General features: G+C 42.9%; 1 protein-coding gene across 14 annotated transcripts in view; it reads left to right on the forward strand.

Moving 5' to 3' along the window:
• The first annotated feature begins 671 nt into the window (after positions 1–671).
• Positions 672–27119, forward strand: part of MARK3 (microtubule affinity regulating kinase 3) — a 113879-nt gene continuing 87431 nt past the window's right edge. For 9 of the 14 annotated variants that reach the window (XM_074394356.1, XM_003933365.4, XM_010343952.3 and 6 more), the window contains exons 1-2: positions 672–1350; positions 21275–21466. In XM_074394356.1, the coding sequence (XP_074250457.1) occupies positions 1300–1350; positions 21275–21466 (243 nt within the window). In that variant the 5' untranslated portion in view covers positions 672–1299. Of the gene's footprint in view, positions 1351–21274; positions 21467–21618; positions 21741–27119 lie in introns of those variants that run through there. The other 5 variants (XM_074394352.1, XM_074394354.1, XM_074394355.1 and 2 more) reach the window with 3 other exon arrangements.

Raw genomic sequence — 27119 nt, forward strand, 5'->3', positions numbered from 1 at the left:
GTGGGGCCCCTACACATTCGTGTCGCCCTCGTTACTGCACTCTTCCATCCGGATGGCATTTAGCTGGGTCTGGGTCTGCCACCCGCCTGACCACCAGTTCCTTGAGGGCAAGAGGCGCCTGCTGCCCTCGGGGTCTGCGCGCAGACCGCAGCTGCTCAGATCCGGAGACAGGAAGGTCTGCTGGCGAGAGCTCGACGCCCGGGTCATAGTTAAGGATGCAAGAGCCCGGCTCCTTCCCGCAGCCCAGGCCCGGTCATTAATTGCTTCTGTGCCTCCATTCGGTGCTGCGCAGTCCCAGGGATGCAACCGCAACGTTTGCGCATAGTAGGCTCTCGATCTGTAATCCAGCCAAGCCAGGCCTGTAGTCTGTAAATGCCATCTCAGCGGGAGGGCTCTGGCTGCTGCCCAGGGCCGTTTCCCGGCTCTTTCGGGGTTGCCCGCGCGTTCCTGACAGTAGGAACCCGCAGCCCGCGGGAGTCAGCTGAGACCCGGCCGGCACTTCCCAACCCTCTGCACCGCCCCAGCGGCGGGGTCTGGACCAAGTCGCCCCTAGCAACAGCAACCGGGCCGGCTTTCCCAGGCCACGCTGATTGGCCGGACTCCGGGAGGCGGCGTGTCGTCACTTCCGGCAGCCGGACGCAGCAGAGGAAGCCGAGGGGCGGCCATCTTGAGTCCGTGAGGCTCCGAGGTGCCGGGGTGCGGCGGCGGCGGCGGCGGCAGAGGTAGCGGCAGCCACTAGGGCGGAGGCTGAGGCGGCAAGCTCGCTGGAGAGGGAGAAGCAGCTGGGCGCAGGCGCCTTTTCCGCAGGCCGCTCCATGGTCGGCCCCTGCAGCCCGCGGCGGCCTGTCTTGCGCTCCACTTCCTTCACATCCTCCTCCGCCTCCTGTTTTTCAGGGGCCGCCGGCGGCGTTGTGTGGAGGCCCGCGAGCTGAAATTCGCGGCGCGACGGGCGGGAGTGGAGAAGCAGGCAAGGGGGCCGGGGCTCGCGGGGCGCCCAGAGACGAAGGGACGCCGGCGGGCGGAAGCGCAGCACGCCGCCCGCAGCCTCAGCCCCGCCACTGCCGCCCTCCTGGGCTCCTCGCCGCGGCCGCCGGGGCAGGGAGAGAATGAGCCCCGGTACCCGCCGGGGTACGGCCCGGGCCAGGCCCGGGATCTAGACAGCCGTAGGGGGAAGGGAGCCGCCCTCCCCACGGCGCCGCTCCAGAACTGCCGTGGACTCGAGGACGCTGGTCGCCGGCCTTCTGGGGCTGTGCTGTTTTGTTTTCACCCTCGCATTGTGCAGAATTAAAGTGCAGTAAAATGTCCACTAGGACCCCATTGCCAACAGTGAATGAACGAGACACTGAAAACGTAAGTAACCTGGGCGTTCTCGTAGGTGGACCTTCAGGGTGGCCTTCGTGCTCCTCGGGCCGTGCCTTGCAGTCTGGCGTTCCCCCCTCCCAGCCCGAACGCTCTGGAAATAGAGGGCAGGCCGTAGTTACCCGAGAGGCAGCCGGGTCGGACCATTTCCTCCAGAAGTCCGCCCTATCCCCCCGCTCGTGGGCGGGTCTGCGAAGTCTATCGATTATACGGGCAGTCTCGTCGATTAATAAAGCCCAAAAAAGTTGCAGCGTTACGGATCGGTTCTTTGAAAGGTCAGGTTGCCGCACAATGGATTGTGCAAGAGTGTGTGTGTGTGTGTGTGTGTGTGTGTGTCAGATCACTGCAGTGGTCAGTGCTTATTTTAACCAAACTCTGCTTTTAACTTGGTCAGGCAATGGAGACTGTCACATTAATAACATATATTACTGGTGCTGATTAATCGATTGGGTCAAGTGGACTGTCTCGTTCTTTAAGATGGTCTGGAACTAAATTTAATCACAGCCACTAAGTGTCCACTGAGGGATCTTTGCGGAATTCCAAACCACTAGAGCGCAGCCTTTATTAAGGCACAGATTCCTGTCCATACAAATCTGTTTTGAAGGAGTTGGTTAAACATTTTGAAAAGCAGAAAAGCAGATGTATAGTGAAGCTCTGCTCTGCCACTCACTGCGTAGCAGAGGGACACCCGCTGGGGGCTTCGCTGTCCTCCATCCTAAAAAGAGGTTGGCTTAGATGAGCTCTTAGGTCTCTTTCAGCGCTCACAGGCTATGGTTTTATAAAAGGAACCTTTTATTTTGTTCATGTGAAACTACAGAATGCCAGGAACAGCATTGCTATAGAATGACAACTTGTAGTAGAAATTCCATTGAAAAAATATTTTGACTCTGTTCGTTCTGAACTCTTCTTTAGCCCACTGGGTTCAAAAGTGTTTCAATCTACTGGTTGGCTGTCTTCTGTAAAACATCTAGCAAAATAGCTTGTAAAGAAATTTCACTGGCCTTTCATTAAAAGTGTTAAGAGGTAATTGCTGGCACGAAATATCTTCTCTTAGGGAATGCTTCCTTGCTTTGAGTATTTTTATGCTTTCAATAATGTCCTGAGATGTGGCCTAGTGGTGTCAGTGCTTTCATTTTGATCTTAAAAATGCCACTTGTTTGCTGGATAACTGTCTGATAATTTAATCTGTAAACGTAAACCTTAAGTATAAAGCATCCCTGTAGCATATTAGTGTATAATATTTAACGCTGTTTAACCCTGAATAGGTAGAGCAGTGGTGTATGTTTCTCCACCTGAGATAGATTAGAAAATTATGTAAAGAGTAATAGAGACTCTTAGACTAGGTGAATCAGGGAACTAATTTTCTCATAGTCTGTTTAAAGAAACTTTTTTTTTTTTGGTGAGATAGACTGAGTTTCTGTCTCCCAGGCTGGAGGGCCGTCGTGTGATCTTGGCTCACTGCAACCTCCACCTCTCAGGCTGAAGTGATTATCAAGCCTCAGCCTCCTGAGTAGCTGGGATTACAGGCTTGCACCACCATGCCCAGCTAATTTTTGTATTTTTAATAGAGATGGTGTTTTACCATGTTGGCCAGGCTGGTCTGGAACTCCTGGCCTCATGTGATCCACCTGCCTCGGCCTCCCAAAGTGCTGGAATTACAGGCGTGAGCCACTGTGCCTGATTGGTTAGTTTTGATCATTGATCTTCACTCAGAAGCAAAACCTTGCATTGAACCAGAGTAGGAGTTCCATGCTTTCTAAACTGAAGCCAAAAACAGTCATAGCAGATTTGTGGTAATGAAGGATTTCAAATGGGTCTGTCTTTCTTTCTTTCTTTCTTTCTCTCTCTCTCTTTTCTTTTCTTTCTTTCTTTCCTTTCTTTCTTTTCTTTCTTTCTTTTTTTTTTTTGAGACAGAGTCTGGGCTCTGTCACCTGGGCTGGAGAGCAGTGGCACGATCTCAGCTCACTGCAACCTCCACCTCCCTGGTTCAAGTGATTCTCCTGCCTTAGCCTCCTGAGTAGCTGAGATTACAGGCATGCACCACCATGCCCAGCTAATTTTGTCTTTTTAGTAGAGACGGGGTTTCTCTATGTTGGTCAGGCTGATCTTGAACTTCCGACCTCAGGTGATTTGCCCACCTCAGCCTCCCAAAGTGCTCTCATTACAGGTGTGAGCCATCAGCCATCTAGTATATTTAAAACTGAATTGTTGGCTGTGTTTAAATCAGGTTTATCACACATTGTTGCATTAATTTAACATGCCCTGTTACATTTTTAACTCTTGTATTGGCATGTTCTGGAAGGAGCTATGTATCTTTCACAGTGCCTTTGTGTCAGTGTTACAACTCAGGTATATATCATATTACCTACATTACTATACTGCTAAGTATTAGGCTTCCTGCCAATTGAGAGGTGAACATTCAAGAATGAATGGGAGCTCTCATTCTATTGAGAAGCTTTTTTCTTTAAAGTTAGTTTTATTGACATAGAATGTTCATCCATTTTAAGTATACAGTTTGGTAAGTTTTGACAAGCATATAGTTATGTAACCACCTTCACAAGATGTAGAACACCCCATTGCCAGAGAGGTCACTTAATGGCCCATTATAGTCAGTGCTCTCTCTCTTTCTCAGCCCCTGGGTAACCACTGATCTACCTTCTGGCCCTATAGTTTTGCCTTTTCTAGAATGCTGTGTAAATGGAGTCACAGAGTAAATAATTTTTTGTGTCTTTCACTTTGCATAGTGCTTTTGAGATTTATTTTTTGAGTGTGTATCAGTTCATTCCTTTTTATTGCTGTGTAGTATTTCATTGTTTGGATGTACCACAATTTTTTTTTAATCCACTCACCAGTGGTGGACATTTTTGACTATTATGACTAGAACAGTTTTGTTTTTCTATTTTGTAAAAATACTTTTATTGTGGTTATCCTAGGAATCTTACTTAATTGTGTATGACTGTGATAAGAATGTTACTAGATCAAGACTAAGAAAAGGCAGGCAGGGTGTGGTGGCTCTGCCTGTAATCACACCACTTTGAGAGGCTGAGGCAGGTAGATGCCTTGAGGCCAGGAGTTCAAGACCATCCTGGCCAACATGGTGAAACCCCATCTCTAAAAAAAAACAAAAACAAAAATTAGCTGGGTGTGGTGGTGCATACCTGTCATCCCAGCTACTTGGGAGGCTGAGGCGGGAGAATTGCTTCAACCCAAGAGGCGGAGATTGCAGGGAGCCGAGATCATGCCACTGCTCTCCAGCCTGGGTTACAGAGCCTGTCTCAAAAAAAAAAAAAAAAAGAGGGGGCAAATAATTTGCAACAAAAATATTATCTTCATCTTTGTACACTGTTTTTGATTGATTTCCAAATGTTGATGTCCACCCTTAGTGAATGGGTACATAAAAGTTCACTGTCGCCACATCATGTTATAGCTCAAAAGAACCAATCAGTCTGATCCAGTGAGGATGATGAGACTCAGAGAGGTGACAGAGGCTGCTAGTAGTGACAGGAGACCACTGTTTAGTAGCAAAGCCTCTGCCAGGCTCCAGCCTAAGCTCCTAGCTTAGGCTCCACAAGGAGTCGTAGTTGTACCTATACACAGAGTATTTCTAAAACTTTTGAAGCTTGTGGATCAGGGGTGTCCAATCTTTTGGCTTTTCCAGGCCACATTGGAAGAAGAAGAATTGCTTTGGGCCACAGATAATATACACTAACACTAATGGTAATTGATGAGCTTAAAAAAAAATTACCCAAAAAATCTCATAATGTTTTGAGAAAGTTTATGAATTTGTGTTGGGTCACTTTCAAAGCCGTACTGCGCTGCATGCAGCCCTTGGGCCATGGGTTGAACAAACTTGCTGTGGATTTATTTTTATTTTCTTTTGAGACAGTATCTTGCTCTGTCACCCACGCTGGAGTACAGTGGTGCAGTCACAGCTTACTGTAGCCTTGACCTCCTGGGCTTAAGCAGTCCTCCCGACTCAGCCTCTCGCATGCATGGCTAATTTTTTTTTTTTTTTTTGAGACGGAGTTTCACTCTTGTTATCCAGGCTGGAGTGCAATGGCACGATCTCGGCTCACCGCAACCTCCTCCGCCTCCTGGGTTCAAGCAATTCTCCTGCCTCAGCCTCCTGACTAGCTGGGATTACAGGCAAGCGCCACCATGCCCAGCTACTTTTTTGTGTTTTTAGTAGAGACAGGGTTTCACCATGTTGACCAGGACGGTCTCGATCTCTCGACCTCGTGATCCACCCGCCTCGGCCTCCCAAAGTGCTGGGATTACAGGCTTGAGCCACCGCGCCCGGCGGATGGCTAGTTTTTAAATTTTTTTTGTAGTGACAAGATCTCCCTATATTACCCAGGGTGGTCTCTAACTCCTGGGCTCAAGCAGTCCTCCTATCCCAGCCTCCCAAAGCACTGGAATTACAGGTGTCAGCCACCACACTCAGTCAAAACAATTTTTTAAAAATGTTTTATTATAGCAAAATTTAAATAAATAGAATGTTATTTATTAATCTCTTAGACCCAGGGTGATTTTACCCTCTAGTGGACATTTGACAATGTCTAAAGACATTTTTGGTTAACACAACTAGAGAGAGGTTTGGCTGACCAGGAATGCTGCTTAACATTTTACAATAGACCGGACAGTCTTCCACAACAAAGAATTACCTGGCCTAAAATATCAGTAGTCCTGGATTTGAGAAACCCTGATGTGTATAGTTAGCCCCCATGCACTCAACAGCGCAGCTCAGTGACCAGTCGTATTTCATTTATAAATGAAGAAGTAAATGCAGTATCATTTCCTCTCTAAACCTTTTAGAAGAGATGAAGCCTTTTTAAAGAAAAATAAAATGAATACCTTTATCATATTTTCTTAATATCAAATATCCAGTGTCTAAATTATCTCACATTTCTAATTTTTAAACTCTGTTCAAATTAGAATTCATCCACTGTTGTTGGCTGATATGTAAAATATGCCTTTTTTTTTTTTTTTTTTTTTTTTAATTGAGACATAGTCTCACTCTGTCACCCAGGTTGGAGTGCAGTGGCAAAGTCCCACCTCACTGCCAACCTCTGTCTCCTGGGATCAAGCAATTCTTGTGCCTTCTGAGTACCTGAGATTATAGGCACCAGTCACCACGCCTGGCTAATTTTTTTGTGTTTTTAGTAGAGATGGAGTTTCGCCATGTTGACCAGGCTATTCGCAGACTCCTGATTTAAGATGATCTGCCTGCCTCCACCTTCCAAAGTGCTGGGATTACAGGCTTGAGCCACTGTGCCTGGCCAAAATATGCTTTTTAAAGGCAACCAGTTTGCATTTCAATTTATGTTCTATAGTTACATGGAGTCATGGACACATCCTTTTTCTATACTGGCAAAATTAGAAACATAGTTTTCACCTAAATTTCAAAGAATACAACACTTTTTTTTTTTTTTTTGAGACAGAGTCTCGCTTTGTCACCCAAGCTAGAGTACAATGGCATGGTCTTGGCTCACTGCAACCTCCGTTTCCTGGATTCAGGTGATTCTCCTGCCTCAGCCTCCTGAGTAGCTGGGACTACAGGCATGTGCCACCACACCTGGCTAATTTTTTTTAATTTGTAGTAGAGATGGGGTTTCACCTCGTTGGCCAGGCTGGTCTTGAGCTCCTGACCTTGTTCTGTTCGCCTCGGCCTCCCAAAGTGCTTAGATTACAGATGTGAGCCACTGGGCCTGGCCGGATATAACACTTTGTTGGCCCTGGGTTATTTGCCAAAGTACCAGAGGCCCAGGGCTTTCCCAGTTACTTAACAGCTACTGATACGTGTGCATCGTGTACTTAGTATTAGTTAATGCAAATAGTCCCCCAAATTTCTGACCTCTGTAAAATAAACTGATGATGCTGTTGCCTAGCCAGCTCTCGGTTATGTGAGACTGAATTAACCTGTTCCGCAAGTAGGAGTGCCTACCACGTTATGACACTGTGCTAGGTGCTGTAGAGGCCATATACCTGGGAAGCATAGCATTCTCACACTTTAGGAATTCCAGTCTGACCTTTGTGAAACTAGTCCTGTAACTCTCAAACTTAAGCAAACATTAGAATCACCAGAGGGGTTTTAGAACCCTGGTTGCAGGGCCTTACCCCCAGACCTTGATTTTAACTGTAGCGTTTGAATTTCTAGGCTGTGTGCAGTGGTTCATGCCTATAACTCCAGCACTTTGGGAAGCCGAGGTGGGCAGATCACAAGGTCAAGAGACTGAGACCATCTTAGCCAACATGGTGAAACCCCGTCTTTGCTAAAAATACAGAAATAAGCTGGGCATGGTGGTGCCCACCTGTAGTCCCAGCTACTTAGGAGGCTGAGGCAAGAGAATCACTTTAACCCAGGAGGCGGAGGTTATAGTCAGCCAAGATCATGCCACTGCACTCCAGCCTGGCAACAGAGTGAAACTGTCTCAAAAAAAAAAAAAGAATTTGGATTTCTAACAAGTTGCCAGGCGATGTTGATGCTCCAGGTCCGGGGACCACACTTACAAATCACTGTAGCAGGAATTTCTGATGTTTATTTATTAAGAAAAAAAGAAGAATCACTGCCTTAGTGTTCAGTGAAGGCTTGCTAACTAAACTATACTCCTTTTAGATTGTGCTGTGACTACATCGAGGAGAGGTTTCCAAACGATTTAATTGAGTTTTCAGGATCCATGAGTTAAAAAAACAAAACTGCATGTTTATTAAAAACTGTAGTTGTGGAAAATAACAATAGTTGCCATTTGATGATCACTTACTGTATACCAGGCAACGATAGAGTACTTTATAGAGTCATTTCATTTAAAATATGTAGTGTTGGTCTGCAGAAGTAATTTAAGCTTGGAGTTGGTCTGCAGAAGTAATAAGGAATTTGTACTGACCCATCTGCACCTGCTTTTTTTTTTTTTTTTTTTGAGACAGAGTTTCGCTCTTGTTACCCAGGCTGGAGTGCGATGGCACGATCTCAGCTCACCGCAACCTCTGCCTCCTAGGTTCAGGCAATTCTTCTGCCTCAGCCTCCTGAGTAGCTGGGATTACAGGCATGAGCCACCATGCCCAGCTATTTTGTATTTTTAGTAGAGGCGGTGTTTCACCATGTTGACCAGGATGGTCTCGATCTCTTGACCTCATGATCCACCCTCCTCAGCCTCCCAAAGTGCTGGGATTACAGGCTTGAGCCACCGCACCCAGCCTGCACCTGCTTTTACAGAGCAATAGGAAGGGCAGAGTTGGTGTTGAAAGAAAAGGCCTTTTTTTGGAGGAGGGGAAGCATCCAACTTTGTCTTCACCCTAGAGTTCACTAGCACTTCACTCTAGCCACTCAAGCTGCTTGGCTATGATGAGTCTTGTGTACTTTTATGTAGACTAGATAAGACGTTGTTTCTGTGGGTTATGTGGGACTCTGGTGTTCGGTGTTGAAGCTCAAACAAAGCAGATGTTTTTTCTGTATTTCTTGTTAATAGGCAGTTGCTTTTGGTTGGACCTAAGTATTGCGGGATTTGTGTATGGACGGTTCTCACAGCATTTTTTTTGGCAGAATTTAATATGAAATCCGAGAAGTTAAATTAACAGGTTTTGTTTCTGGAATTGTACATAACCCTAGTCTTTTTTATTTATTATTTATTTTTTAATTTTTTTGTGATGGAGTCTTGCTCTGTTGTCCAGGCTAGAGTGCAGTGGCATGATCTTGGCTCACCTCAACTTCCACCTCCCAGGTTTCAGCAATTCTCCTGACTCAGCCTCCTGAGTAGCTGGGATTACAGGCGCCCACCACCTTGCCCAGCGAATTTTTGTATTTTTAATAGAGACGGGGTTTCACCATATTGGTCAGGCTGGTCTCAAACTCCTGACCTCAAGTTATCCACCAGCCTCAGCCTACCAAAGTGCTGGGATTACAGGCGTGAGCCATGGCACCCAGCCAAAATCTTAATGCTATTTTCTTGAAGGGATGTGATAGAAGTAGTCTGGGCTTGAAAGTGCAAGACAAAAATGAGAGCCTAAGACTGATTTAGAGAAAGATTCTGAAGACAGTTATGAGGTAGAATGGAGAAGATATGGAGCAAAAAAGGAAGCAACAATAACATATAAAAGGAGAAATTAAAATTTAGTTACAGACTGGAATTTGAAATTGGTCTTGCGATTTAAGTAACTGGACAAATTAATTCACTTGCCTATGCCTCATTTTTTTTTTTTTAAATCAAAAGAGAATAACATCTCAAGTTGTGTTTTGGTTTTTTTGTTTGTTTACTTAGATTTTTATGTCTTTTCACTTTCTCAATCTCCTCTGTGGTCACATTCATCAGGCATTCTGTCACTTTCATCATTGTCAGGCTGGCCTTGTGTTCCATCTAGGCCTGCTGCATAGCTGTCATCCTGAGATCTCCCTTCACCCGTTACCTGGGGATTCCTTTTGCCTTTCCTGTCAGATCCTCTTTTCTTCCCCTTGGTTCACTCTCAGGTTTCATTACAGCAGTTCTTCCAGTGATTTTCTGAGAAAGTTGCTGGGAGGTCAGATTTTAAAATCCTTTCATATCTGAAAACATCTTTATTCTGTCCCCGTACTTGACTGATACGTTGGCTGCGTATACGCTTCCGAACTGAATACCCTTTTTCCTCAGAATTTTGGTTTTTCTTCTTATATAGCATCTGACACTCCGATTTGGAGAGATATTAATGCTATTTTGAGTCTTGCTTATTTTTCTGCATTTATTTAAGGCTAACTGGAAGTTCTGTGCATTTGGATGGATCTTTAATACAGCAGTGGGGCACACTGTTAATTCTTTGTGGAGCTCTTGATACCAATATATTTTGTCTTATCACTTGGCCTGGGCAAGCACAGAATGCCCATATTCCAGGGAGCTGAGTCAGGGAAGAGAGCAGAAAGAAAGATCTGTGGCTTTGCGTTTTCTCTCCTTGTTTTCAGCGTCCCTGCCCTCAGTTGTGCCCTTTGTCCGTAAGCCCAGAGACTTTCCATTTTGCCCTTTCTGAGGAACCTCCAGTTTTTTTCCACAGTGGGAGAGAAGACCTGGGGGTCTGTTATTTAATGGACTGACAGATCATCTTGTTTCAGGCTTACTTCACTCACACTTGTAGAGGTACTTGGTACCACCCGTTCCTGAACCTTTTGAGGGTTCTATAATACAAATCAGGATTTTCCAGTATCTCTATAGCTGGTTTAGGATTAATCTTTCTTACATGTGTTAAGTCATTTTCCTTCTTCTTCTTTTTTTGCTTCTGAAATGGTATCTTTAGTTTCTAAAGTTATATCATTTCTGTTTTCTTTGTCTTGTGTTTTTTTCCTTATGCCTTGTATTTTTTTTTTTTTTAACTTTCATTTTAATGGAGTTTGGAGATTGAAGAGGGAGAGAATGTAAATGCAGCCACGATTTTTAACAGACATGGATTAGGTATTTACATATGCCAATATATGTCTTTAAAATTTAGCTACTGCTTGTTATTATAAATAACAAACTAAGATTAATAGGCTTTTTGAAAAATTGAAGGTAAATTTGGCTAATGGTGGGGGGTTGTGCTAGAGGAGTGTTTCCCCTCTCCCCCAAGCTTTCCTACCTCTTCTTTGTTGGTGCCTACCCTGAGTAGACCCTCATCTCTCATAAGAACTCTCCTACTTGCCCTTCGAAGACTCCATCCCTTCACATCTTGGGATATCTTTTTTCCTTCGTGTCATCCAAATGTGATCATGTCCTTTGAATGCCTAGAGCTGCGTTATCCGGCACAATGCCCAGTAGCCACAGACGTGGCTACCAAGCACTTGAAATGTGGTTAGTCTGAATTAAGGTGTTCTGTAAGTATAAAAGATAAACCCGAGTTCAAAGACAGTATTTCAAAAATAGGATATAAAGCTTTTTTATATTATACATTGAAATATTGGGGTATATATTGGGCTAACTAAAATGTTATTAAATTTAACATATTAAATGTTTCTTTTTACATTTTTTAATGTAGCTACTAGAAAATTGAAAATTACATATGTATGTCACATTATACACCTATTATACAGCATTAAAGTATTCACTCTGATTTTCTTTTTTTTTTTTTTTTTGAGACGGAGTTTCGCTCTTGTTACCCAGGCTGGAGTGCAATGGCGTGATCTCGGCTCACCGCAACCTCTGCTTCCTGGGTTCAGGCAATTCTCCTGCCTCAGCTTCCTGAGTAGCCGCGATTACAGGCACGAGCCACCATACCCAGCTAATTTCTTTTTCTATTTTTAGTAGAGATGGGGTTTCACCATGTTGACCAGGATGGTCTCGATCTCTTGACCTTGTGATCCACCCGCCTTGGCCTCCCAAAGTGCTGGGATTACAGGCTTGAGCCACCGCGCCCGGCTCCTATTCATATTCTTTTTTTTTTTGAGACGGAGTTTCGCTCTTGTTACCCAAGCTGGAGTGCAATGGCGCGATCTCGGCTCACTGCAACCTCCGCCTCCTGGGTTCAGGCAGTTCTCCTGCCTCAGCCTCCTGAGTAGCTGGGATTACAGGCACGCGCCACCACACCCAGCTAGTTTTTTGTATTTTTAGTAGAGACGGGGTTTCACCATGTTGACCAGGATGGTCTCGATCTCTCGACCTCGTGATCCACCCGCCTCGGCCTCCCTCCTATTCATATTCTTTTTTTTTTTTTTTTTTTTTTTTTTTTTGAGACAGAGTTTCGCTCTTGTTACCCAGGCTGGAGTGCAATGGCGCGAATCGGCTCACCGCAACCTCCGCCTCCTGGGTTCAGGCAATTCTCCTGCTTCAGCCTCCTGAGTAGCTGGGATTACAGGCACGCGCCACCATGCCCAGCTAATTTTTTGTATTTTTAGTAGAGACGGGGTTTCACCATGTTGACCAGGATGGTCTTGATCTCTTGACCTCGTGATCCACCCGCCTCGGCTTCCCAAAGTGCTGGGATTACAGGCTCGAGCCACCGCGCCCGGCATATTCTTAAGATGCTTTCTCATAAATTCAGCTGTGAAGAGTCACATTATCTTTGGTCTGTGTGACACTATTTTGTTTTATCTATTTCTGTTAATTCCCATATGTCATTTCTCTTACCTTCCGTCCCACATTACTGTTTCAGTGTATTTAGTATAGTGTGTGTGTTCTTACAGTTTATTTCGGTATGTTTGGTACTTTATGTAAATATTGCATATGTCTCATCTGTGCACTTAATATATTGCATCTAACTGCTAAATAGCACTCCATTGTATGCATCTACCACATTTTACCCATCTGCTCACCAGAGGTGCTGCACATGTGGGTTTTCTCCAACTCTCTGCCACCACCAAAAAAAAAAAAAAAAAAAAAAAAAAGCTACAACATCTTCATGCAAGTCCGCTTATGGAACAATGTAAGAGTTTCTTTGGGATGTATAGCTTGGAATGGACTTGCTGGGTCACAGGAAATGTCAGATTGTTCTTCTGGATGGCTGCTTGCCATCAATAGTGCATGAGAGTTTTTGTATTCCCCTTTCTCTGCCAACATTTCAGAGCTTTCTAATTTTTCACCACCTAACAGGCATATTATGGTACCACATTGTGGTTTTAACTTGTATTTCTCTGTGATTTTTAGAATCTCTTTATATATTCCTTGGCTTTGAGGGCATTCTTTTCTATAAATGCCGTTTTTCCTTTGTCCATTTTTCTATTGGTTGCAGTCTTTTTCTTGTTGATCCTTAGCAGTTCCTTGATTATTTTATTTTATTTTTTATTTTTTTGAGATGGAGTCCCACTCTGTTGTCCAGACTGGAGTAGCTGGGACTAAAGGCGCGTGCCACCACACCTGGCTAATTTTGTGTTTTTAGTAGAGACAGGGTTTCACCATGTTGGCCAGACTGGTCTTGAACTCCTGACCTCAAGTGATCCACCTGCCTTGACCTCCCAAAGTGCTGGGATTACAGGTGTGAGCCACCACGCCCAGCCAATTTTTTTATTTTCTAGACATTACTCTGTTGTAGCCTTAAGACATTGCAGCTGTCTTCTCTGTTCTTCATCTTTCCATAATACCCTTCATGAATAGAAACCCTTAAGTTTTATAAAATGAACATGCTTTTGAAGTTTGACTTAAATACTTCTATCAGAAGGATATTCTCTTACTTTTTTTTTTTTGAATTGGAGTTTTACTCTTGTTGCCCAGACTGGAGTGCAATGGCACAATCTTGGCTCACCGCAACCTCCACCTTCCGGGTTCAAGCAATTCTGCCTCAGCCTCCTAAGTAGCTGGGATTACATGCATGTGCCACTACCTACGCCTGGCTAATTTTGTATTTTTAGTAGAGATGGGGTTTCTCCATGTTGGCCAGGCTGATCTCAAACTCCTGACCTCAGATGATCCGCCTGCCTCGGCTTCCCAAAGTGCTGGGATTACAGGCATGAGCTACCATGACCAGCCTCTCTTACATTTCTTACGCTAATCTTTTATCATTTTGCCTTTCCCTTGTAGGTTTTTGTTCCTTCTAGGTTAAGCCTACTTTTGCATGTGGTCTTAGGTAGGGATCTACTTTTATTTTTCTCCATTGACTGATATAGTAAACCAGTTTCCTCACTGCTATCTATTCAGCAACCCATCCTTTCCCCGCTGGTTTATGGGGCCTTCTTTATTGTATCTTACGTTCCCATATCTTCATGTCTTTTGTTCTTCTATCCTGTTGCATTGGTCTGTTTTTTTATTCTTGTGCCAATATCTCACAGCTCTCCTTTTCACTTAGCATGGCTTTGCAGTATATTTATTTTTCTTTTATTTTCTTTATTTCTTTTTCTTTCTTTCTTTTTTTTTTTTTTTTGAGACAGAGTCTCACTCTGTCGCCCAGGCTGAAGTGCAACATGTGCCTCCCGGTTTCAAACTATTCTCCTGCCTCAGCCTCTCAAGTAGCTGGGATTACAGGCATGTACCACCACTCCCTGATAATTTTTATATTTTTAGTAGAGACAGGGTTTCACCATGTTGGCCAGGCTGGTCTAGAACTCGTGACCTCCAGTGATCTGCCCACCTCAACCTCCCAAAGTGTTGGAATTGCAGGCATTATTAAACTTTTTATTTTTTGAAATAATTTGGCATACAGAAAAATTGTAAAACAATAATAATAATAATAATAATGCAATAATGATGGTTGGCTCTCTCACGTCTTATACCTTTTTCTTTCCTTAAAGCTATGGCCATGACTTTCATGTATTATGATAATAATAATAATAATGCAATAATGATGGTTGGCTCTCTCACGTCTTATACCTTTTTCTTTCCTTAAAGCTATGGCCATGACTTTCATGTATTATGTTACATAGTAGTAGTAATGCACACCTTGTCTTGTTTCTGATCTTAAGTGATTCTGGAAGTTCTCTCCATTTATTTTATTTCGTTTTTTCCTATTCTAGCGCTGGAGAATAAGTAAATGAGAATAAAATTTCATTTACTGTAATAGTTGCAGAAGGTTGGGGTTTTTTAAAATTGTTTTCATTGTTGTTTTTTGGGGGGGGTCAGTGATTATCAAATCAATGACATTCCATTCTAATCCTAGTTTGCTATTGAGTTTTGTGGGGGCTTTTTGGTAGAGACGGGGTCTTGCTATGTTTACCCAGGTGTGTCTCAAACTCACGGGTTTAAACAAGCCTCTTTCTTCAGCCTCTGAAGGTACGTACTGGGATTACAAGTATGAGTCACCATGCCTGACCAAGAGTTTTTAAATTATAAATTGTTCAGTCTTATCAAATCCTTTTTCTATGTTGAATGAAGTAATTGCCTAGCTACTTTCAAAAGTGAAATGTGACTTTGTGAATATCTCTAAAGTATAAAATACTTGGAGAACAGCCATTTATTGTCACAATTTGGCTTTTTAGTTTTTAGTTTTTTGTTTTTTAAACATTTAGAAACCCTGCCTGTATGTTAAGGAGGTAGCTTGTGATTTTAGGATTAGAAAGGATGTAGGGGCACACTTCTTGTGTTTTACAGAAGGGACCAAGTTCTATTCAGGAAGATTTGAAACATAGTGTAAAGTTGTTGCTGTTTTAAACTTGTAAAGCTGATTTCTTCTCATGTGTGAGGTACTTAAGTGGGCCTCTCAAATTTCAGATTGGTTCTCTGCCTGGTAGATACAAAGACACAACTATTCCGGAACCTTATTAATGTTAAAAAAAATTTTTTTACTGACTTACTGCTGGCAAGGATTTTTTTAAAAAGGATTTTTAAAAGGTGTCTAGGAAATGTCTTCTGATTATACAGTTATTTACAGTCTGTGGTTCTTTTATATGTGGGCACAATTAAGAACTGATATGTAAAACAAAATGGAGTGCATTCCCATTGATTTTTCTTATTGCTTTGCAATGATATGGCATCTATGTCAGTTAGTAGTGCTTTGGCTAAACGTCACAAAGACCTAACACAGTGGCCTAAACAAATAGGGGTTTATTTTTCTCCAAAAAAGACATCTGGAGGTATGCAGCGTTTTGCTTTAGTTCAGCAGTTCAATAATATTGGAGTTGGTGGTTTTTTAAAAGTAGTTTTGTGGCCGGGCGCGGTGGCTCAAGCCTGTAATCCCAGCACTTTGGGAGGCCGAGGCGGGTGGATCACGAGGTCAAGAGATCGAGACCATCCTGGTCAACATGGTGAAACCCCGTCTCTACTAAAAATACAAAAAATTAGCTGGGCATGGTGGCACGTGCCTGTAATCCCAGCTACTCAGGAGGCTGAGGCAGGGGAATTGCCTGAGCCCAGGAGGCAGAGGTTGCGGTGAGCCGAGATCGTGCCATTGCACTCCAGCCTGGGTAACAAGAGCGAAACTCCGTCTCAAAAAAAAAAAAAAAAGTAGTTTTGTCTTTTCTCTCATGTTTGAGACCTTGTAGCTACAGGATAACATCATATAGCCACAGCTACATGGTTGCATTCAAGGAGGGAGGAAGGAACTGTATTGGCAACTCTGTCCTCCCCTCTGACGCTTTTTTTTTTTTTTTTCTGAGATGAAGTCTCACTCTGTTGCTCAAGCTGCATTGCAGTGGCAGGATCTCTGCTCACTGCAGCCTCCACCTCCTGAGTTCAAGCGATTCTCATGCTTCAGCCTCCCAAATAGCTGGGATAGGTATGCACCACCACGCCTAGCTAAATTTTGTACTTTTAGTAGAGATGGGGTTTCACCATATTGGCCAGGCTGATCTCGAACTCCTGAACTCAAATGATCCACCAGCCTCAGCCTCCCAAACTGCTGGGATTACAGGTGTGAGTCACCATGCCCAGCCTCCTCTTTTATGATAAATTTACCCAGACATTATCAACACCTATCCCCTTACCCACGTTGCCACCTAGTAGGCTTAATAAGAACTGGCCAGAGCTAAGCCACATGGTTATCTCTAGCTGCAGAGAAGTTTGGGAAAACAAGTATTTGACTTGGCCATGTGGTCTCTCTGAACACACTTTCAACTTGAAGAAGGAAATCTCATGCCTTTGGCTGTATTCCACATTATTTTCAGTAGCAGTGTACATATTCTAGTTTTCATGGTGAGTGAAGTGATAACAGCTCAGTTCCACAGGAGGGAGAAGAATCAAGGCTCATTTAATCTATAAGAATTAAACTTGGCAGCTTTTGAATACCCATTAGGTTCCTGGTCTGCCATAAAATATTATAAAGAAGCCCAGGCATTGTGGCTTACACCTGTAATATCAGCACTTTGGGAGACCAGGGCAGGAGGATCACTTGAGGCCAGGAATTTGAGACCAGCCTGGGCAACATAGTGAGACCCTGTCTCTACAAAAAATTAAAACATTAGCCATGTGTGGTACACGTGCCTGTAGTCCCAGCTACTAGGGAGGCTGAGGTGGGATGACCCCTTAAATCCAGGAGTTTGAGGCTGCAGTTAGCCATGATCACACTACTGCACTCTACTAGGCTGGGCAACAGAACGATACTGTGTCTCAAAAAAAAGAAAAATCAAGTTTTTTTTTTTTTTGAGACGGAGTTTCACTCTTGTTACCCAGGCTCGAGTGCAATGGCGCGATCTCGGCTCACTGCAACCTCTGCCTCCTGGGTTCAGGCAATTCTCCTGCCTCAGCCTCCTGAGTAGCTGGAATTACAGGCACGCGCCACCATGCCCAGCTAATTTTTTGTATTTTTAGTAGAGACGGGGTTTTACCATGTTGACCAGGATGGTCTCGATCTCTTGACCTCGTGATCCGCCCGCCTCGGCCTCCCAAAGTGCTGGGATTACAGGCGTGAGCCACTGCACCCGGCCAAAAAAATCAAGTTTTTAATCAAAGATTTATATAACGTGTGTGTGCGTGTGTGTGTGCGCGTGTGCGCTCAGGTTGTTTATTGGCTCCTTAGGAGGAAAAAAAAATGTATGAAATAGTACAAGAATTCAGAATTATTTGTTTAAATGTTTAGTGTTGATACTGAGTGTTGCGATATAGGAATAGTGAACTTTTCCTTAGGGTCAGTGATGGATACTTGGGAAAATAAAATGAAAGCCAAACAGAAACAAAAAATGATTTAATTTGCTTCTCTTTTGAGGGAATTTTTTTTTTTTTTTTTTTTTTTTTTTTTTTGAGACGGAGTTTCACTCTTGTTACCCAGGCTGGAGTGCAATGGCGCGATCTCGGCTCACCGCAACCTCCGCCTCCTGGGTTCAGGCAATTCTCCTGCCTCAGCCTCCTGAGTAGCTGGGATTACAGGCACGCGCCACCATGCCCAGCTAATTTTTTGTATTTTTAGTAGAGACGGGGTTTCACCATGTTGACCAGGATGGTCTCGATCTCTCGACCTCGTGATCCACCCACCTTGGCCTCCCAAAGTGCTGGGATTACAGGCTTGAGCCACCGCGCCCGGCCTTGAGGGAATTTTTTTAAGTTAACTCTTAAATTTTTAATTTAAGGGCTTTGTCAGGAAACATCAAATTTAAATATATTAAGTTTAGCAACCTAACAAACATACATCAGATCTTTCAATCTGTTGTGTGAGGAAAGACAAGTTTCTTTCTACTTTCTATTATGACTGTTGGTTTGTAAGATTGTGTTTTAGGTTAGGCTGGGTTATGCTGTGGTAATATACATCACCAAAATTCTAGTGACTGAACACAGTAAAAAGCTTCTGCGCACTCCAAGTCTGCTTGAGGGATCCCAGTAAGGAGAAGTAAGAAATCCTGATGAGATGCAGGGAGAGCCATAGAAGGCTTCATGACAGATGATCTAAACATAACAGAATGAGTAGGTTTTTCTTAGGTTTAAAGACAAGAAAGGACATTCAAACTGAGGGAACAACATTATGACTGAGTCAGAGCTAGACTCAAAGCTCTAGTATACTGGATGATGTAGTGGGAGAGGAAGAACAGATGAGCAGGCCTTGAATTCATTTAACATTCAGCAAAAATGTGTTGCATATCTACTATGTGCTAGGCACTGTTTCAGATTTTGGGGAATATCTGATAATGAACAAAACCCAAAAACCCTGTCCTCGTGAAGGTTACAACATGCTAATGGATGAAGTCCTAAGGAGTTAGTATTTTATTATAAGCACATTGGTGAGTAAGCAAAGATAGGAATGTTGGATTCCTATCAATCTTAAGATTTTCCTGGCCAGGCACGGTGTCTCACACCTGTAATCCCAGCACTTTGGGAAGCCAAGGTGGCTAGATCACTTGAAGTCAGCAGTTCAAGACCAGCCTGGCCAACATAGTGAAACCCTGTCTCTACTAAAAATACAAAAATTAGCCAGGTGTGGTAGCACACACCTGTAGTTCCAGCTACTCATGGGGTCGGGGCAGGAGAATTGCTTGAATCAAGAGAGGCGAAGGTTGCAGTGAGCTGAGATTGTGCCACCGCACTTCAGGTAACAGAGAATCTATCTTAAAAAAAAAAAAAAAAAAGATTTTTCTAATATTCTATTTTACATGAAATAGAAGGCAGTTGGTTTGCATGAAACTTGTTATTTCATCAATTTAACTGCCTCATATGGAAAGCACACATGTCGAAGTCAAATAAAACATAGAGATGAATATCTGAAATTAAAGCATTTTATTTGGAAGCAAGAATTGCAGTTTGGGGCACACACACACAGACCACATGGTGGTCTTCAGTATGTCTGAAGAACAAAGTAAACGATGGAGGAGTTTTTTGTTTTTTTGTTTTGGAGACGGAGGATCACTCTGTTGACAGGCTGGAGTTCAGTGGCTCGATCTTGGCTCACTGCAGCCTCTGACTCCCTGGTTCAAGCGATTTTCCTGCCTCAGCCTCCCAAGTAGCTGGGATTACAGGCATGCATCACCACACCCAACTAATTTTTGTGTTTTTAGTAGAGACGGGGTTTCAGCATGTTGGCCAGGATGATTTTGATCTCCTGACCTTGTGAGCTGCCAGCCTCAGCCTCCCACAGTGCTGGGATTACATGCGTGAGCCACTGCGCCCGGCCCCAGCTGCTATTCTAAGATCCAAGGGATAATGAATTCCTGTTTTTGTTTTCATGAAACTTAAATTCTAGTGTAATCAAAATCATGTAGAAATATAAATGTGATCACCCAACTTCTTTTAAAATTATACTGCAGTTGATGTAATCATTTGTATTACAATAGCATGCATCTTGTGCACAAAAAATCCACCTGTTTTTGTATTAAAGCCTTAATGTCAAAGCTTTGTTATCATTTTAGTCTTTTCTTTTATCAACTCTGTGTTTCTAAATGGGCTGTTTTCCCAAAGTTCTAATATGGAAATTAGAATCATTTTTGTTATAGGAACAGTGCTACAAGTTACCTAGATTTGTAACTAGGCCATAAAAAGCCTGTTTTATCTAAAATAGACATTTGCAGTAAAAACTTAGAAATTGTTATTGGGATGCAGTATTATGTGATAATTGAATAAAACAGACAACAGCCTATCCCCAGACCTGGTATACGAGTGTGTAAATATTAGAGTAACAATGAAGAAGTAGATGGAGATTAATATGGAAATTCTGAAAAGTACATCTTTTGAGAAATTCAGAGGTAGATGGCACAAGTTTTAAAGCTTACTTTCACTTTAAAACACCTGAATTTCATTTTCTTTGACAGGTGTATTACAAAGCAGTTTATCAGCTAGATCAGTCTTATTTTGACTTATGGGTATGTAGAGAAAGACGGCATTTTACTGGACAAAAAGTTGAAAAGAGAAACATATAAAGGGGATCGAAAGTGGCTGTGAGTGCATATGAAGTGAGCAGGAGTTAACAGCCACAATGGGGAAGGGATTAGGACATCTAATCCTTTGAGTGCGTATAGGGCCAAGGGAGCAGTAGTAGCACGATGCCTGCGCATACAGAAATGTACACAGTGTGTACACAGAAGTGTAATTCTTGGACCTGAATGTTTCATAGGATAGAGACATATTGAGTACTTTATTCAACATGCATATTGAGTACTTTATTCATCTGTTCAACAAGGGCTATCTATTAAGCACCATACAGTCTAGCTGTTTCTTTAAGCACATTGTTTTGAATTACTGTTAGCAGTGTAGTGTAGAAGGAAATTGGGAATCCAGATTCTCTCTGGATTTCCCCCTGAACAGTTATGTGGCTGAATCCTCATCTGATGAATGGGAACATTAGCATTTCCCTGCTCCACAGGCTGTAGTGAGGCTCAGGTGTGCAGGTGCACTTATTAGCATGTGGAAAAGTTGAGCACTGTATAATTGGAAGGCAGCCCTTTTACTCCTATTTTATATAACAGCTGTGTATGCAAAATATCTAATTTCTTCCTGAACACCCAGTTGAACTGTAACACTTGGTATTTTTCTTCTCAGAATTCTCATTTTCCTCATAAATTTATATTATGTCGTTAAATTCCTTTGAAGTGGTAGATACTTTAGAATTAAAGTAGGAATGTTGTTTCTTCAACTAGAGGCTCTTAGAACTTGGCAAGTACTCTGTGTTCTCTCATTTCCTTATCTTTGTGTATGCTGTATTACAGCACACGTCACATGGAGATGGGCGTCAAGAAGTTACCTCTCGCACCAGCCGCTCAGGAGCTCGGTGTAGAAACTCTATAGCTTCCTGTGCAGATGAACAACCTCACATCGGAAACTACAGACTGTTGAAAACAATCGGCAAGGGGAATTTTGCAAAAGTAAAATTGGCAAGACATATCCTTACAGGCAGAGAGGTAAATACCAGTTATGCTTATTTCTGTTATGACTGTTGCTCTGTTTATTTCCATGTAAGAGAGAGAAAAGAATACGGATGTATTTGGCCTTATTTGTAAGCTAACTAAGCTTTTTATTTGTTTTATTTTATTTTATTTTATTTTATTTCAAGACAGGGTCTCTCCCTGTCACCCAGGCTGGAGTGCAGTGGCGCAGTCATGGCTCGTTATAGCCTCGACCTCTTGGGCTGAGGTGATTCTCCCACCTCAGCCTCCTGAGTAGCTGAGACTACAGGTATGTGCTGCCACACCTGGCTAATTTTTTAAAACAATTTTTGTAGAGACAGAGTTCTTACCATGTTGCTCAGGCTGGTCTTGAACTCCTGAGCTCAAGCAGTCATCTTGCCTCAACCTCCACAAGTGTTGGGATTATAGGCATGAGCATTGTGCCTGGCTAATTAAGCTTTTTCTTTTTGGGGCTGCGGGCGCAGGGGACGGAGTCTTGCTCTGTAGCCCTGGCCTGGAATGCAGTGATGTGGTCTCTGCTCACTGCAACCTCTGCCTCCCAGGTTCAAGCGATTCTCCTGCTTCAGCCTCCCTAGTAGCTGGGATGACAGGCATGTGCTGCCACGCCTGACCAATTTTTTTTTTTTTTTTTTTTAGTAGAGACGGAGTTTCATCATCTTAGCCAGGCTGGTCTCAAACTCCTGACCTCAGGTGATCCGCCTGCCTCACCCTCCCAAAGTGCTGGGATTACATGCATGAGCCACTGTGCCCAGCCTAATTAAGCTTTTTCAAAAGAACATGAAACATGTATTAGTTTCCTGAGAGTTATTTTGCTTTCCCATTACTTAAATGTTGTAAATATCATAGAGGGTTTAAATAATCTTTACCTTTAAAAATGAGTACTGTTGCCAGGCGCAGTGGCTCACGCCTGTAATCCCAGCACTTTGGGAGGCTGAGGCGGACAGATCACGAGGTCAAGAGATCGAGACCATGCTGGCTAACATGGTGAAACCCCCTCTCCACTAAAAATACAAAAATTAGCTGGGCACGGTGGCGGAGGTTGCAGTGAGCCGAGATTGTGCTACTTCATTCCAGCCTGGTGACAGAACGAGACTGTCTCAAAAAAAAAAAAAAAGAGTAATGTTTTATTCTTTTTCAGTAGTAAACGTCTGCCACCACAGTAAAAATTGTCTTTAACTTAAAGTACACACTTAAATATTTGAGCTCATGTTACTTGCAAATCGATAATATTGTCAATATTTACAAATTTATCTTCAAGAGGTTTCTTTATTTCTCTACTTTTCTCATAGTGTATGTTTAATGGGTTATTGTGTAGGAAGGCACATACTTTCCTAACCCTTGTGAAATGGCTTTCTGCTCAGCCTCATTTCTATTAATAAAAAATACATGCATTAAAACCACAAAATTAACTCTCTCCTGTTTTGTGATACAGATCCTGTTTTGCTGCACTTTTTTTTTTGACAAAGTTTTGCTCTTTCACCAGGCTGGAGTGCAGTGGCTTGATCTCGACTCACTGCAGCCTCCACCTCCTAGGTTCAAACAATTTTCCTGCCTCAGCCTCCTGAGTAGCTGGGATTACAGGTGTCCGCCACCATGTCCAACTGATTTTTGTATTTTTAGTAGAGACAGGGTTTCACCATGTTGGCCAGCATGGTCTCGATCTCTTGACCTAATGATCTGCCCGCCTCCGCCTCCCAAAGTGCTAGAATTACAGGCGTGAGCCACTGCACCCAGCCTGTTTTGCTTCTTTGATGTAGTTTGTTGCATTTAGGTCTTTGCACCTACTGTTCCCTGTATGTGAAATAACTCTGTACTCTTGTTTCGGGATCACTTCTGAGAATCATTGACAGATCATCTTTCCCCATGCATGGGATCCCATAAAAATCCAAATAACCTCTTTTATGGCACAATTTACATTGTATTGGAATTGCCCATCTGTCTCCTTCTCTAGTCTGCAGGTGAAAACGACAGAACTTAACACAGTACTTGGAACCTGTTAGGTACTTAATAAATATTTGTTAAATGAATGTAATAATACTGTGTTTTTTTTTTTGGAGGAGGGTGACAGAGTCTTGCTTTGTTGTCCAGGCTGGAGTACAGCAGTGCCATCTCAGCTCACTGCAACCTCTGCCTCCCAGGTTCAGGTGATTCTCCTGCTTCAGCCTCCCGAATAGCTGGGTTTACAGGCACCCACCACCACACCCAGCTCATTTTTTGTATTTTTAGTAGAGATGGGGTTTCACCATGTTGGCCAGGTTGGTCTTGAACTCCTGATGTCAGATGATCTGCCTGCCTCAGCCTCCCAAAGTGCTGGGATTACAGGCGTGAGCCACTGTGCCTGGCCTGAATGTAGTGACACTTTTTTTTTTTTTTTTTTTTTTGAGATGGAGTTTTACTCTTGTTACCCAGGCTGGAGTGCAGTGGCACGATCTCGGCTCACCACAACCTCTGCCTCCTGGGTTCAGGCAATTCTCCTGCCTCAGCCTCCTGAGTAGCTGGGATTACAGGCATGCACCACCATGCCCAGCTAATTTTTTGTATTTTTAGTAGAGACGGGGTTTCACCATGTTGACCAGCATGGTCTCGATCTCTTGACCTCATGATCCACCCGCCTCGGCCTCCCAAAATGCTGGGATTACAGGCGTGAGCCACCGTACCCAGCCTTGTAATACTTTTGAAGGAAGCTTTTAAAACAAATGCTGACCCTGTGATAGATGTGCCAAGACTGTGACACATACACTATAGCATTCATGCCTACAGCCCACCAGGCCTGGGGCTGCAGGAGCATGAGCCCTGGGTCAGTCATCTGTCAACAGGCATCGTCTGTTTGCAGCAGTGTGCCCTATAAATATTCTCATTTCCTGTGTGTGCTGAGACTTGGAAAAGGTTGGAAAGCACTGGACTGTGCTAACTGGAATCTTAAAAAACTCTTGCCAGAAATTTGCCTCTTCACAATTCATCCCAATTTTAGTGATAAAATCCTTGTGGATTTTTTAGTCATGACTCCTGTTGTTGAGCTGCCTTAGATTACTTTTGGAACCTGTAAACAGCTTGTGTGGGTGGAGCTGTCCCTGTTGTCCTTGATTAAAGCTTTCTTGAGATAAGGAACCAGGCCTCTGAGTTTAATTCCCACCAGTTCCAGGTGGCTACTTGCCAGCTTCCTGATGTGGGCAGAGATGGTGGGCTGAGAGAGCATTGGGACAGACACACCCTCTCCCATTTATTTACCTAACTTAACATTGGCTGGAGTCTGGCCTGTGGTGTTTACTTCTAGTAGGTTCTTTCTCTAGAAATCCTTGAATATGACTGGCACTGTGGTTTAATTTAAAATTTTTGTTAGTTTTTTAATAACTTTGAACAAAATCATTTTACTTTTTTTTTTTTTTTTGCCTATTATAGATATGACCCAGAATCATATAAAATGTAAACATTGTAGGAATTCATTATGTAGAAAGTAAAAGTTCCTTGAAATTTGCCTCTTCAAAGACAGTCACTTTTGCCAGTTTGGTGTATATTCCCAGAGTTTTTTATATAGACATTAACTTTTTAAAAGATTTTAACAAAAAGGGACTCGTATGGGACATAGTGATCGTTTTTTTACTTAGTAATGTACCTTGACCATGTCTGGGTCTTAGTACTCATAGATCTCACACACTCAGTTTAAAGGCAGCATAGTCTTCCTCTGTAGGGTGGTATCATAGTTTATTTCGTATCAGTGGGCATTAGAGTTGCTTCTAACTTTGTGTTGTTATGAATGTATCTGCAATGGACATTCTTTAGCATTGTATGTTCTTATTAAGTGTTTCTGTAGGATAATTCCTAGAGATGGAAGTCCTAGGTCAAAGTTGATAAATATTTGACATTGTAATAGATATTACTAAATTTGTTTTGAATAAAAAGTGATGTGTACCTACTTTGTCATCCTACCAAAATCAATGAATGTTCATTTTCCTACATGCTTCTACACTAGATAATTTTTGTCTATCTGAATGTCTTAGTCTGTTTTTGCCGCTGTAACACAATACCAGAGACTAGGTAACTTATAAGGATAAGAAATGTATTTCTTACAGTTGTGGAAGCTGAGAAGTCCAAGATCCAGGGCCTGCATCTGGCCAGGGTCTTCTTGAAACATGAAGGGCATGATGGAAGGGCAAAGGGTGGAGAGTAGCAGGGAGGGAAGGGAAGAGGAGGAGAAAGAGAGAAAAGAGGGAAGAGCCCTTGCAGCCCGATTGCCTCTCTAGGGCTGCACCTCTTAATACTGCTACAGTGGCAGTTACATTTTAACATGAGTTGAGGAGGAGACAAACATTCAAACCATAACACGGATGGACAAAAAAAGGTTGTAGAAAAAAACAAAGTTGCTTTTTCCCTTTTCACTACTTAGATTTATGATCTTTTAATATATTTTTGTCATCATATTTTCTTTTTAAAACAAATTCCCTGGCCACCTGCAGTAACTCATGCCTCTAATCCTAGTGCTTTGAGAGGCCATGGCAGGAAGATCACTTGAGCCCAGGAGTACAAGGCTGCATTGAGCTATGATTGTACCACTGTACTCCAGCCTGGGCAGCAGTGGATGTGCTCTAAAATAAATAAATAAAGCAAGTTTCCTGCTTATATCATATATCCATTTTTCTTTTTTTAAAAAACAGTCTTAGTAATTTAAACCCTTTGTGTTTTAGTCATCTGTCTGATGTGTCTGTTGTGTAGGTTATGAATATCTTTCCCTAGATTGTTACTTCTCTTAACTGTTTATGATGTCTTACCTTAGGGAAGTTTTTAAGTATTTATGTGGCAAAATTGTTTCATCTTTTTCTTTTTTTTATTTTATTTATTTGTTTATTTTTTGAGATGGAGTTTCGCTCTTGTTACCCAGGCTGGAGTGCAATGGCACGATCTCGGCTCACTGCAACCTCCACCTCCTGGGTTCAGGCAATTCTCCTACCTCAGCCTCCCAAGTAGCTGGGATTATAGGCAGGCGCCACCATGCCCAGCTAATTTTTTTTTTTTTTTTTTTTTTTGAGACGGAGTTTCACTCTTGTTACCCAGGCTGGAGTGCAATGGCACGATCTCGGCTCACCGCAACCTCCGCCTCCTGGGTTCAAGCAATTCTCCTGCCTCAGCCTCCTGAGTAGCTGGGACTACAGGCACGCACCACCATACCCAGCTAATTTTTTGTATTTTTAGTAGAGACGGGGTTTCACCATGTTGACCAGGATGGTCTCGATCTCTTGAAATCGTGATCCACCCGCCTCGGCCTCTCAAAGTGCTGGGATTACAGGCTTGAGCCACCACGCCCGGCCTTATCTTTTTCTTTATTATGTTTGGGTTTCATGTCTTCATGAAGATTTGTCCTATGTCTTAAAAAACAGTTCTGTATCTTCTTCTAATATTCCTCTTATGGCTGGCTCACATTTTAACATTTAATTCATGTGCTATATAGTTGATTAGGTGTAGGGATATGGCTTTTTTTTTCTGCTTGGATTACAATTGTCTCAGAACCATCAGTTCTCTCCCCAATTGAAGATACCTGCGTTAACACGTGCTAAATTCTTGTATGTGTCCTGTTGTTTCTCCAGTCAATTTAGTCCCATACCATGGTGTTTTTACTACTACAGCTGTGGATTATATATTTTAGGTCAGGTTC

This window comes from Saimiri boliviensis, chromosome 2 (genome assembly GCF_048565385.1).
Source record: "Saimiri boliviensis isolate mSaiBol1 chromosome 2, mSaiBol1.pri, whole genome shotgun sequence".
Taxonomy (NCBI): Eukaryota; Metazoa; Chordata; class Mammalia; order Primates; family Cebidae; genus Saimiri; species Saimiri boliviensis.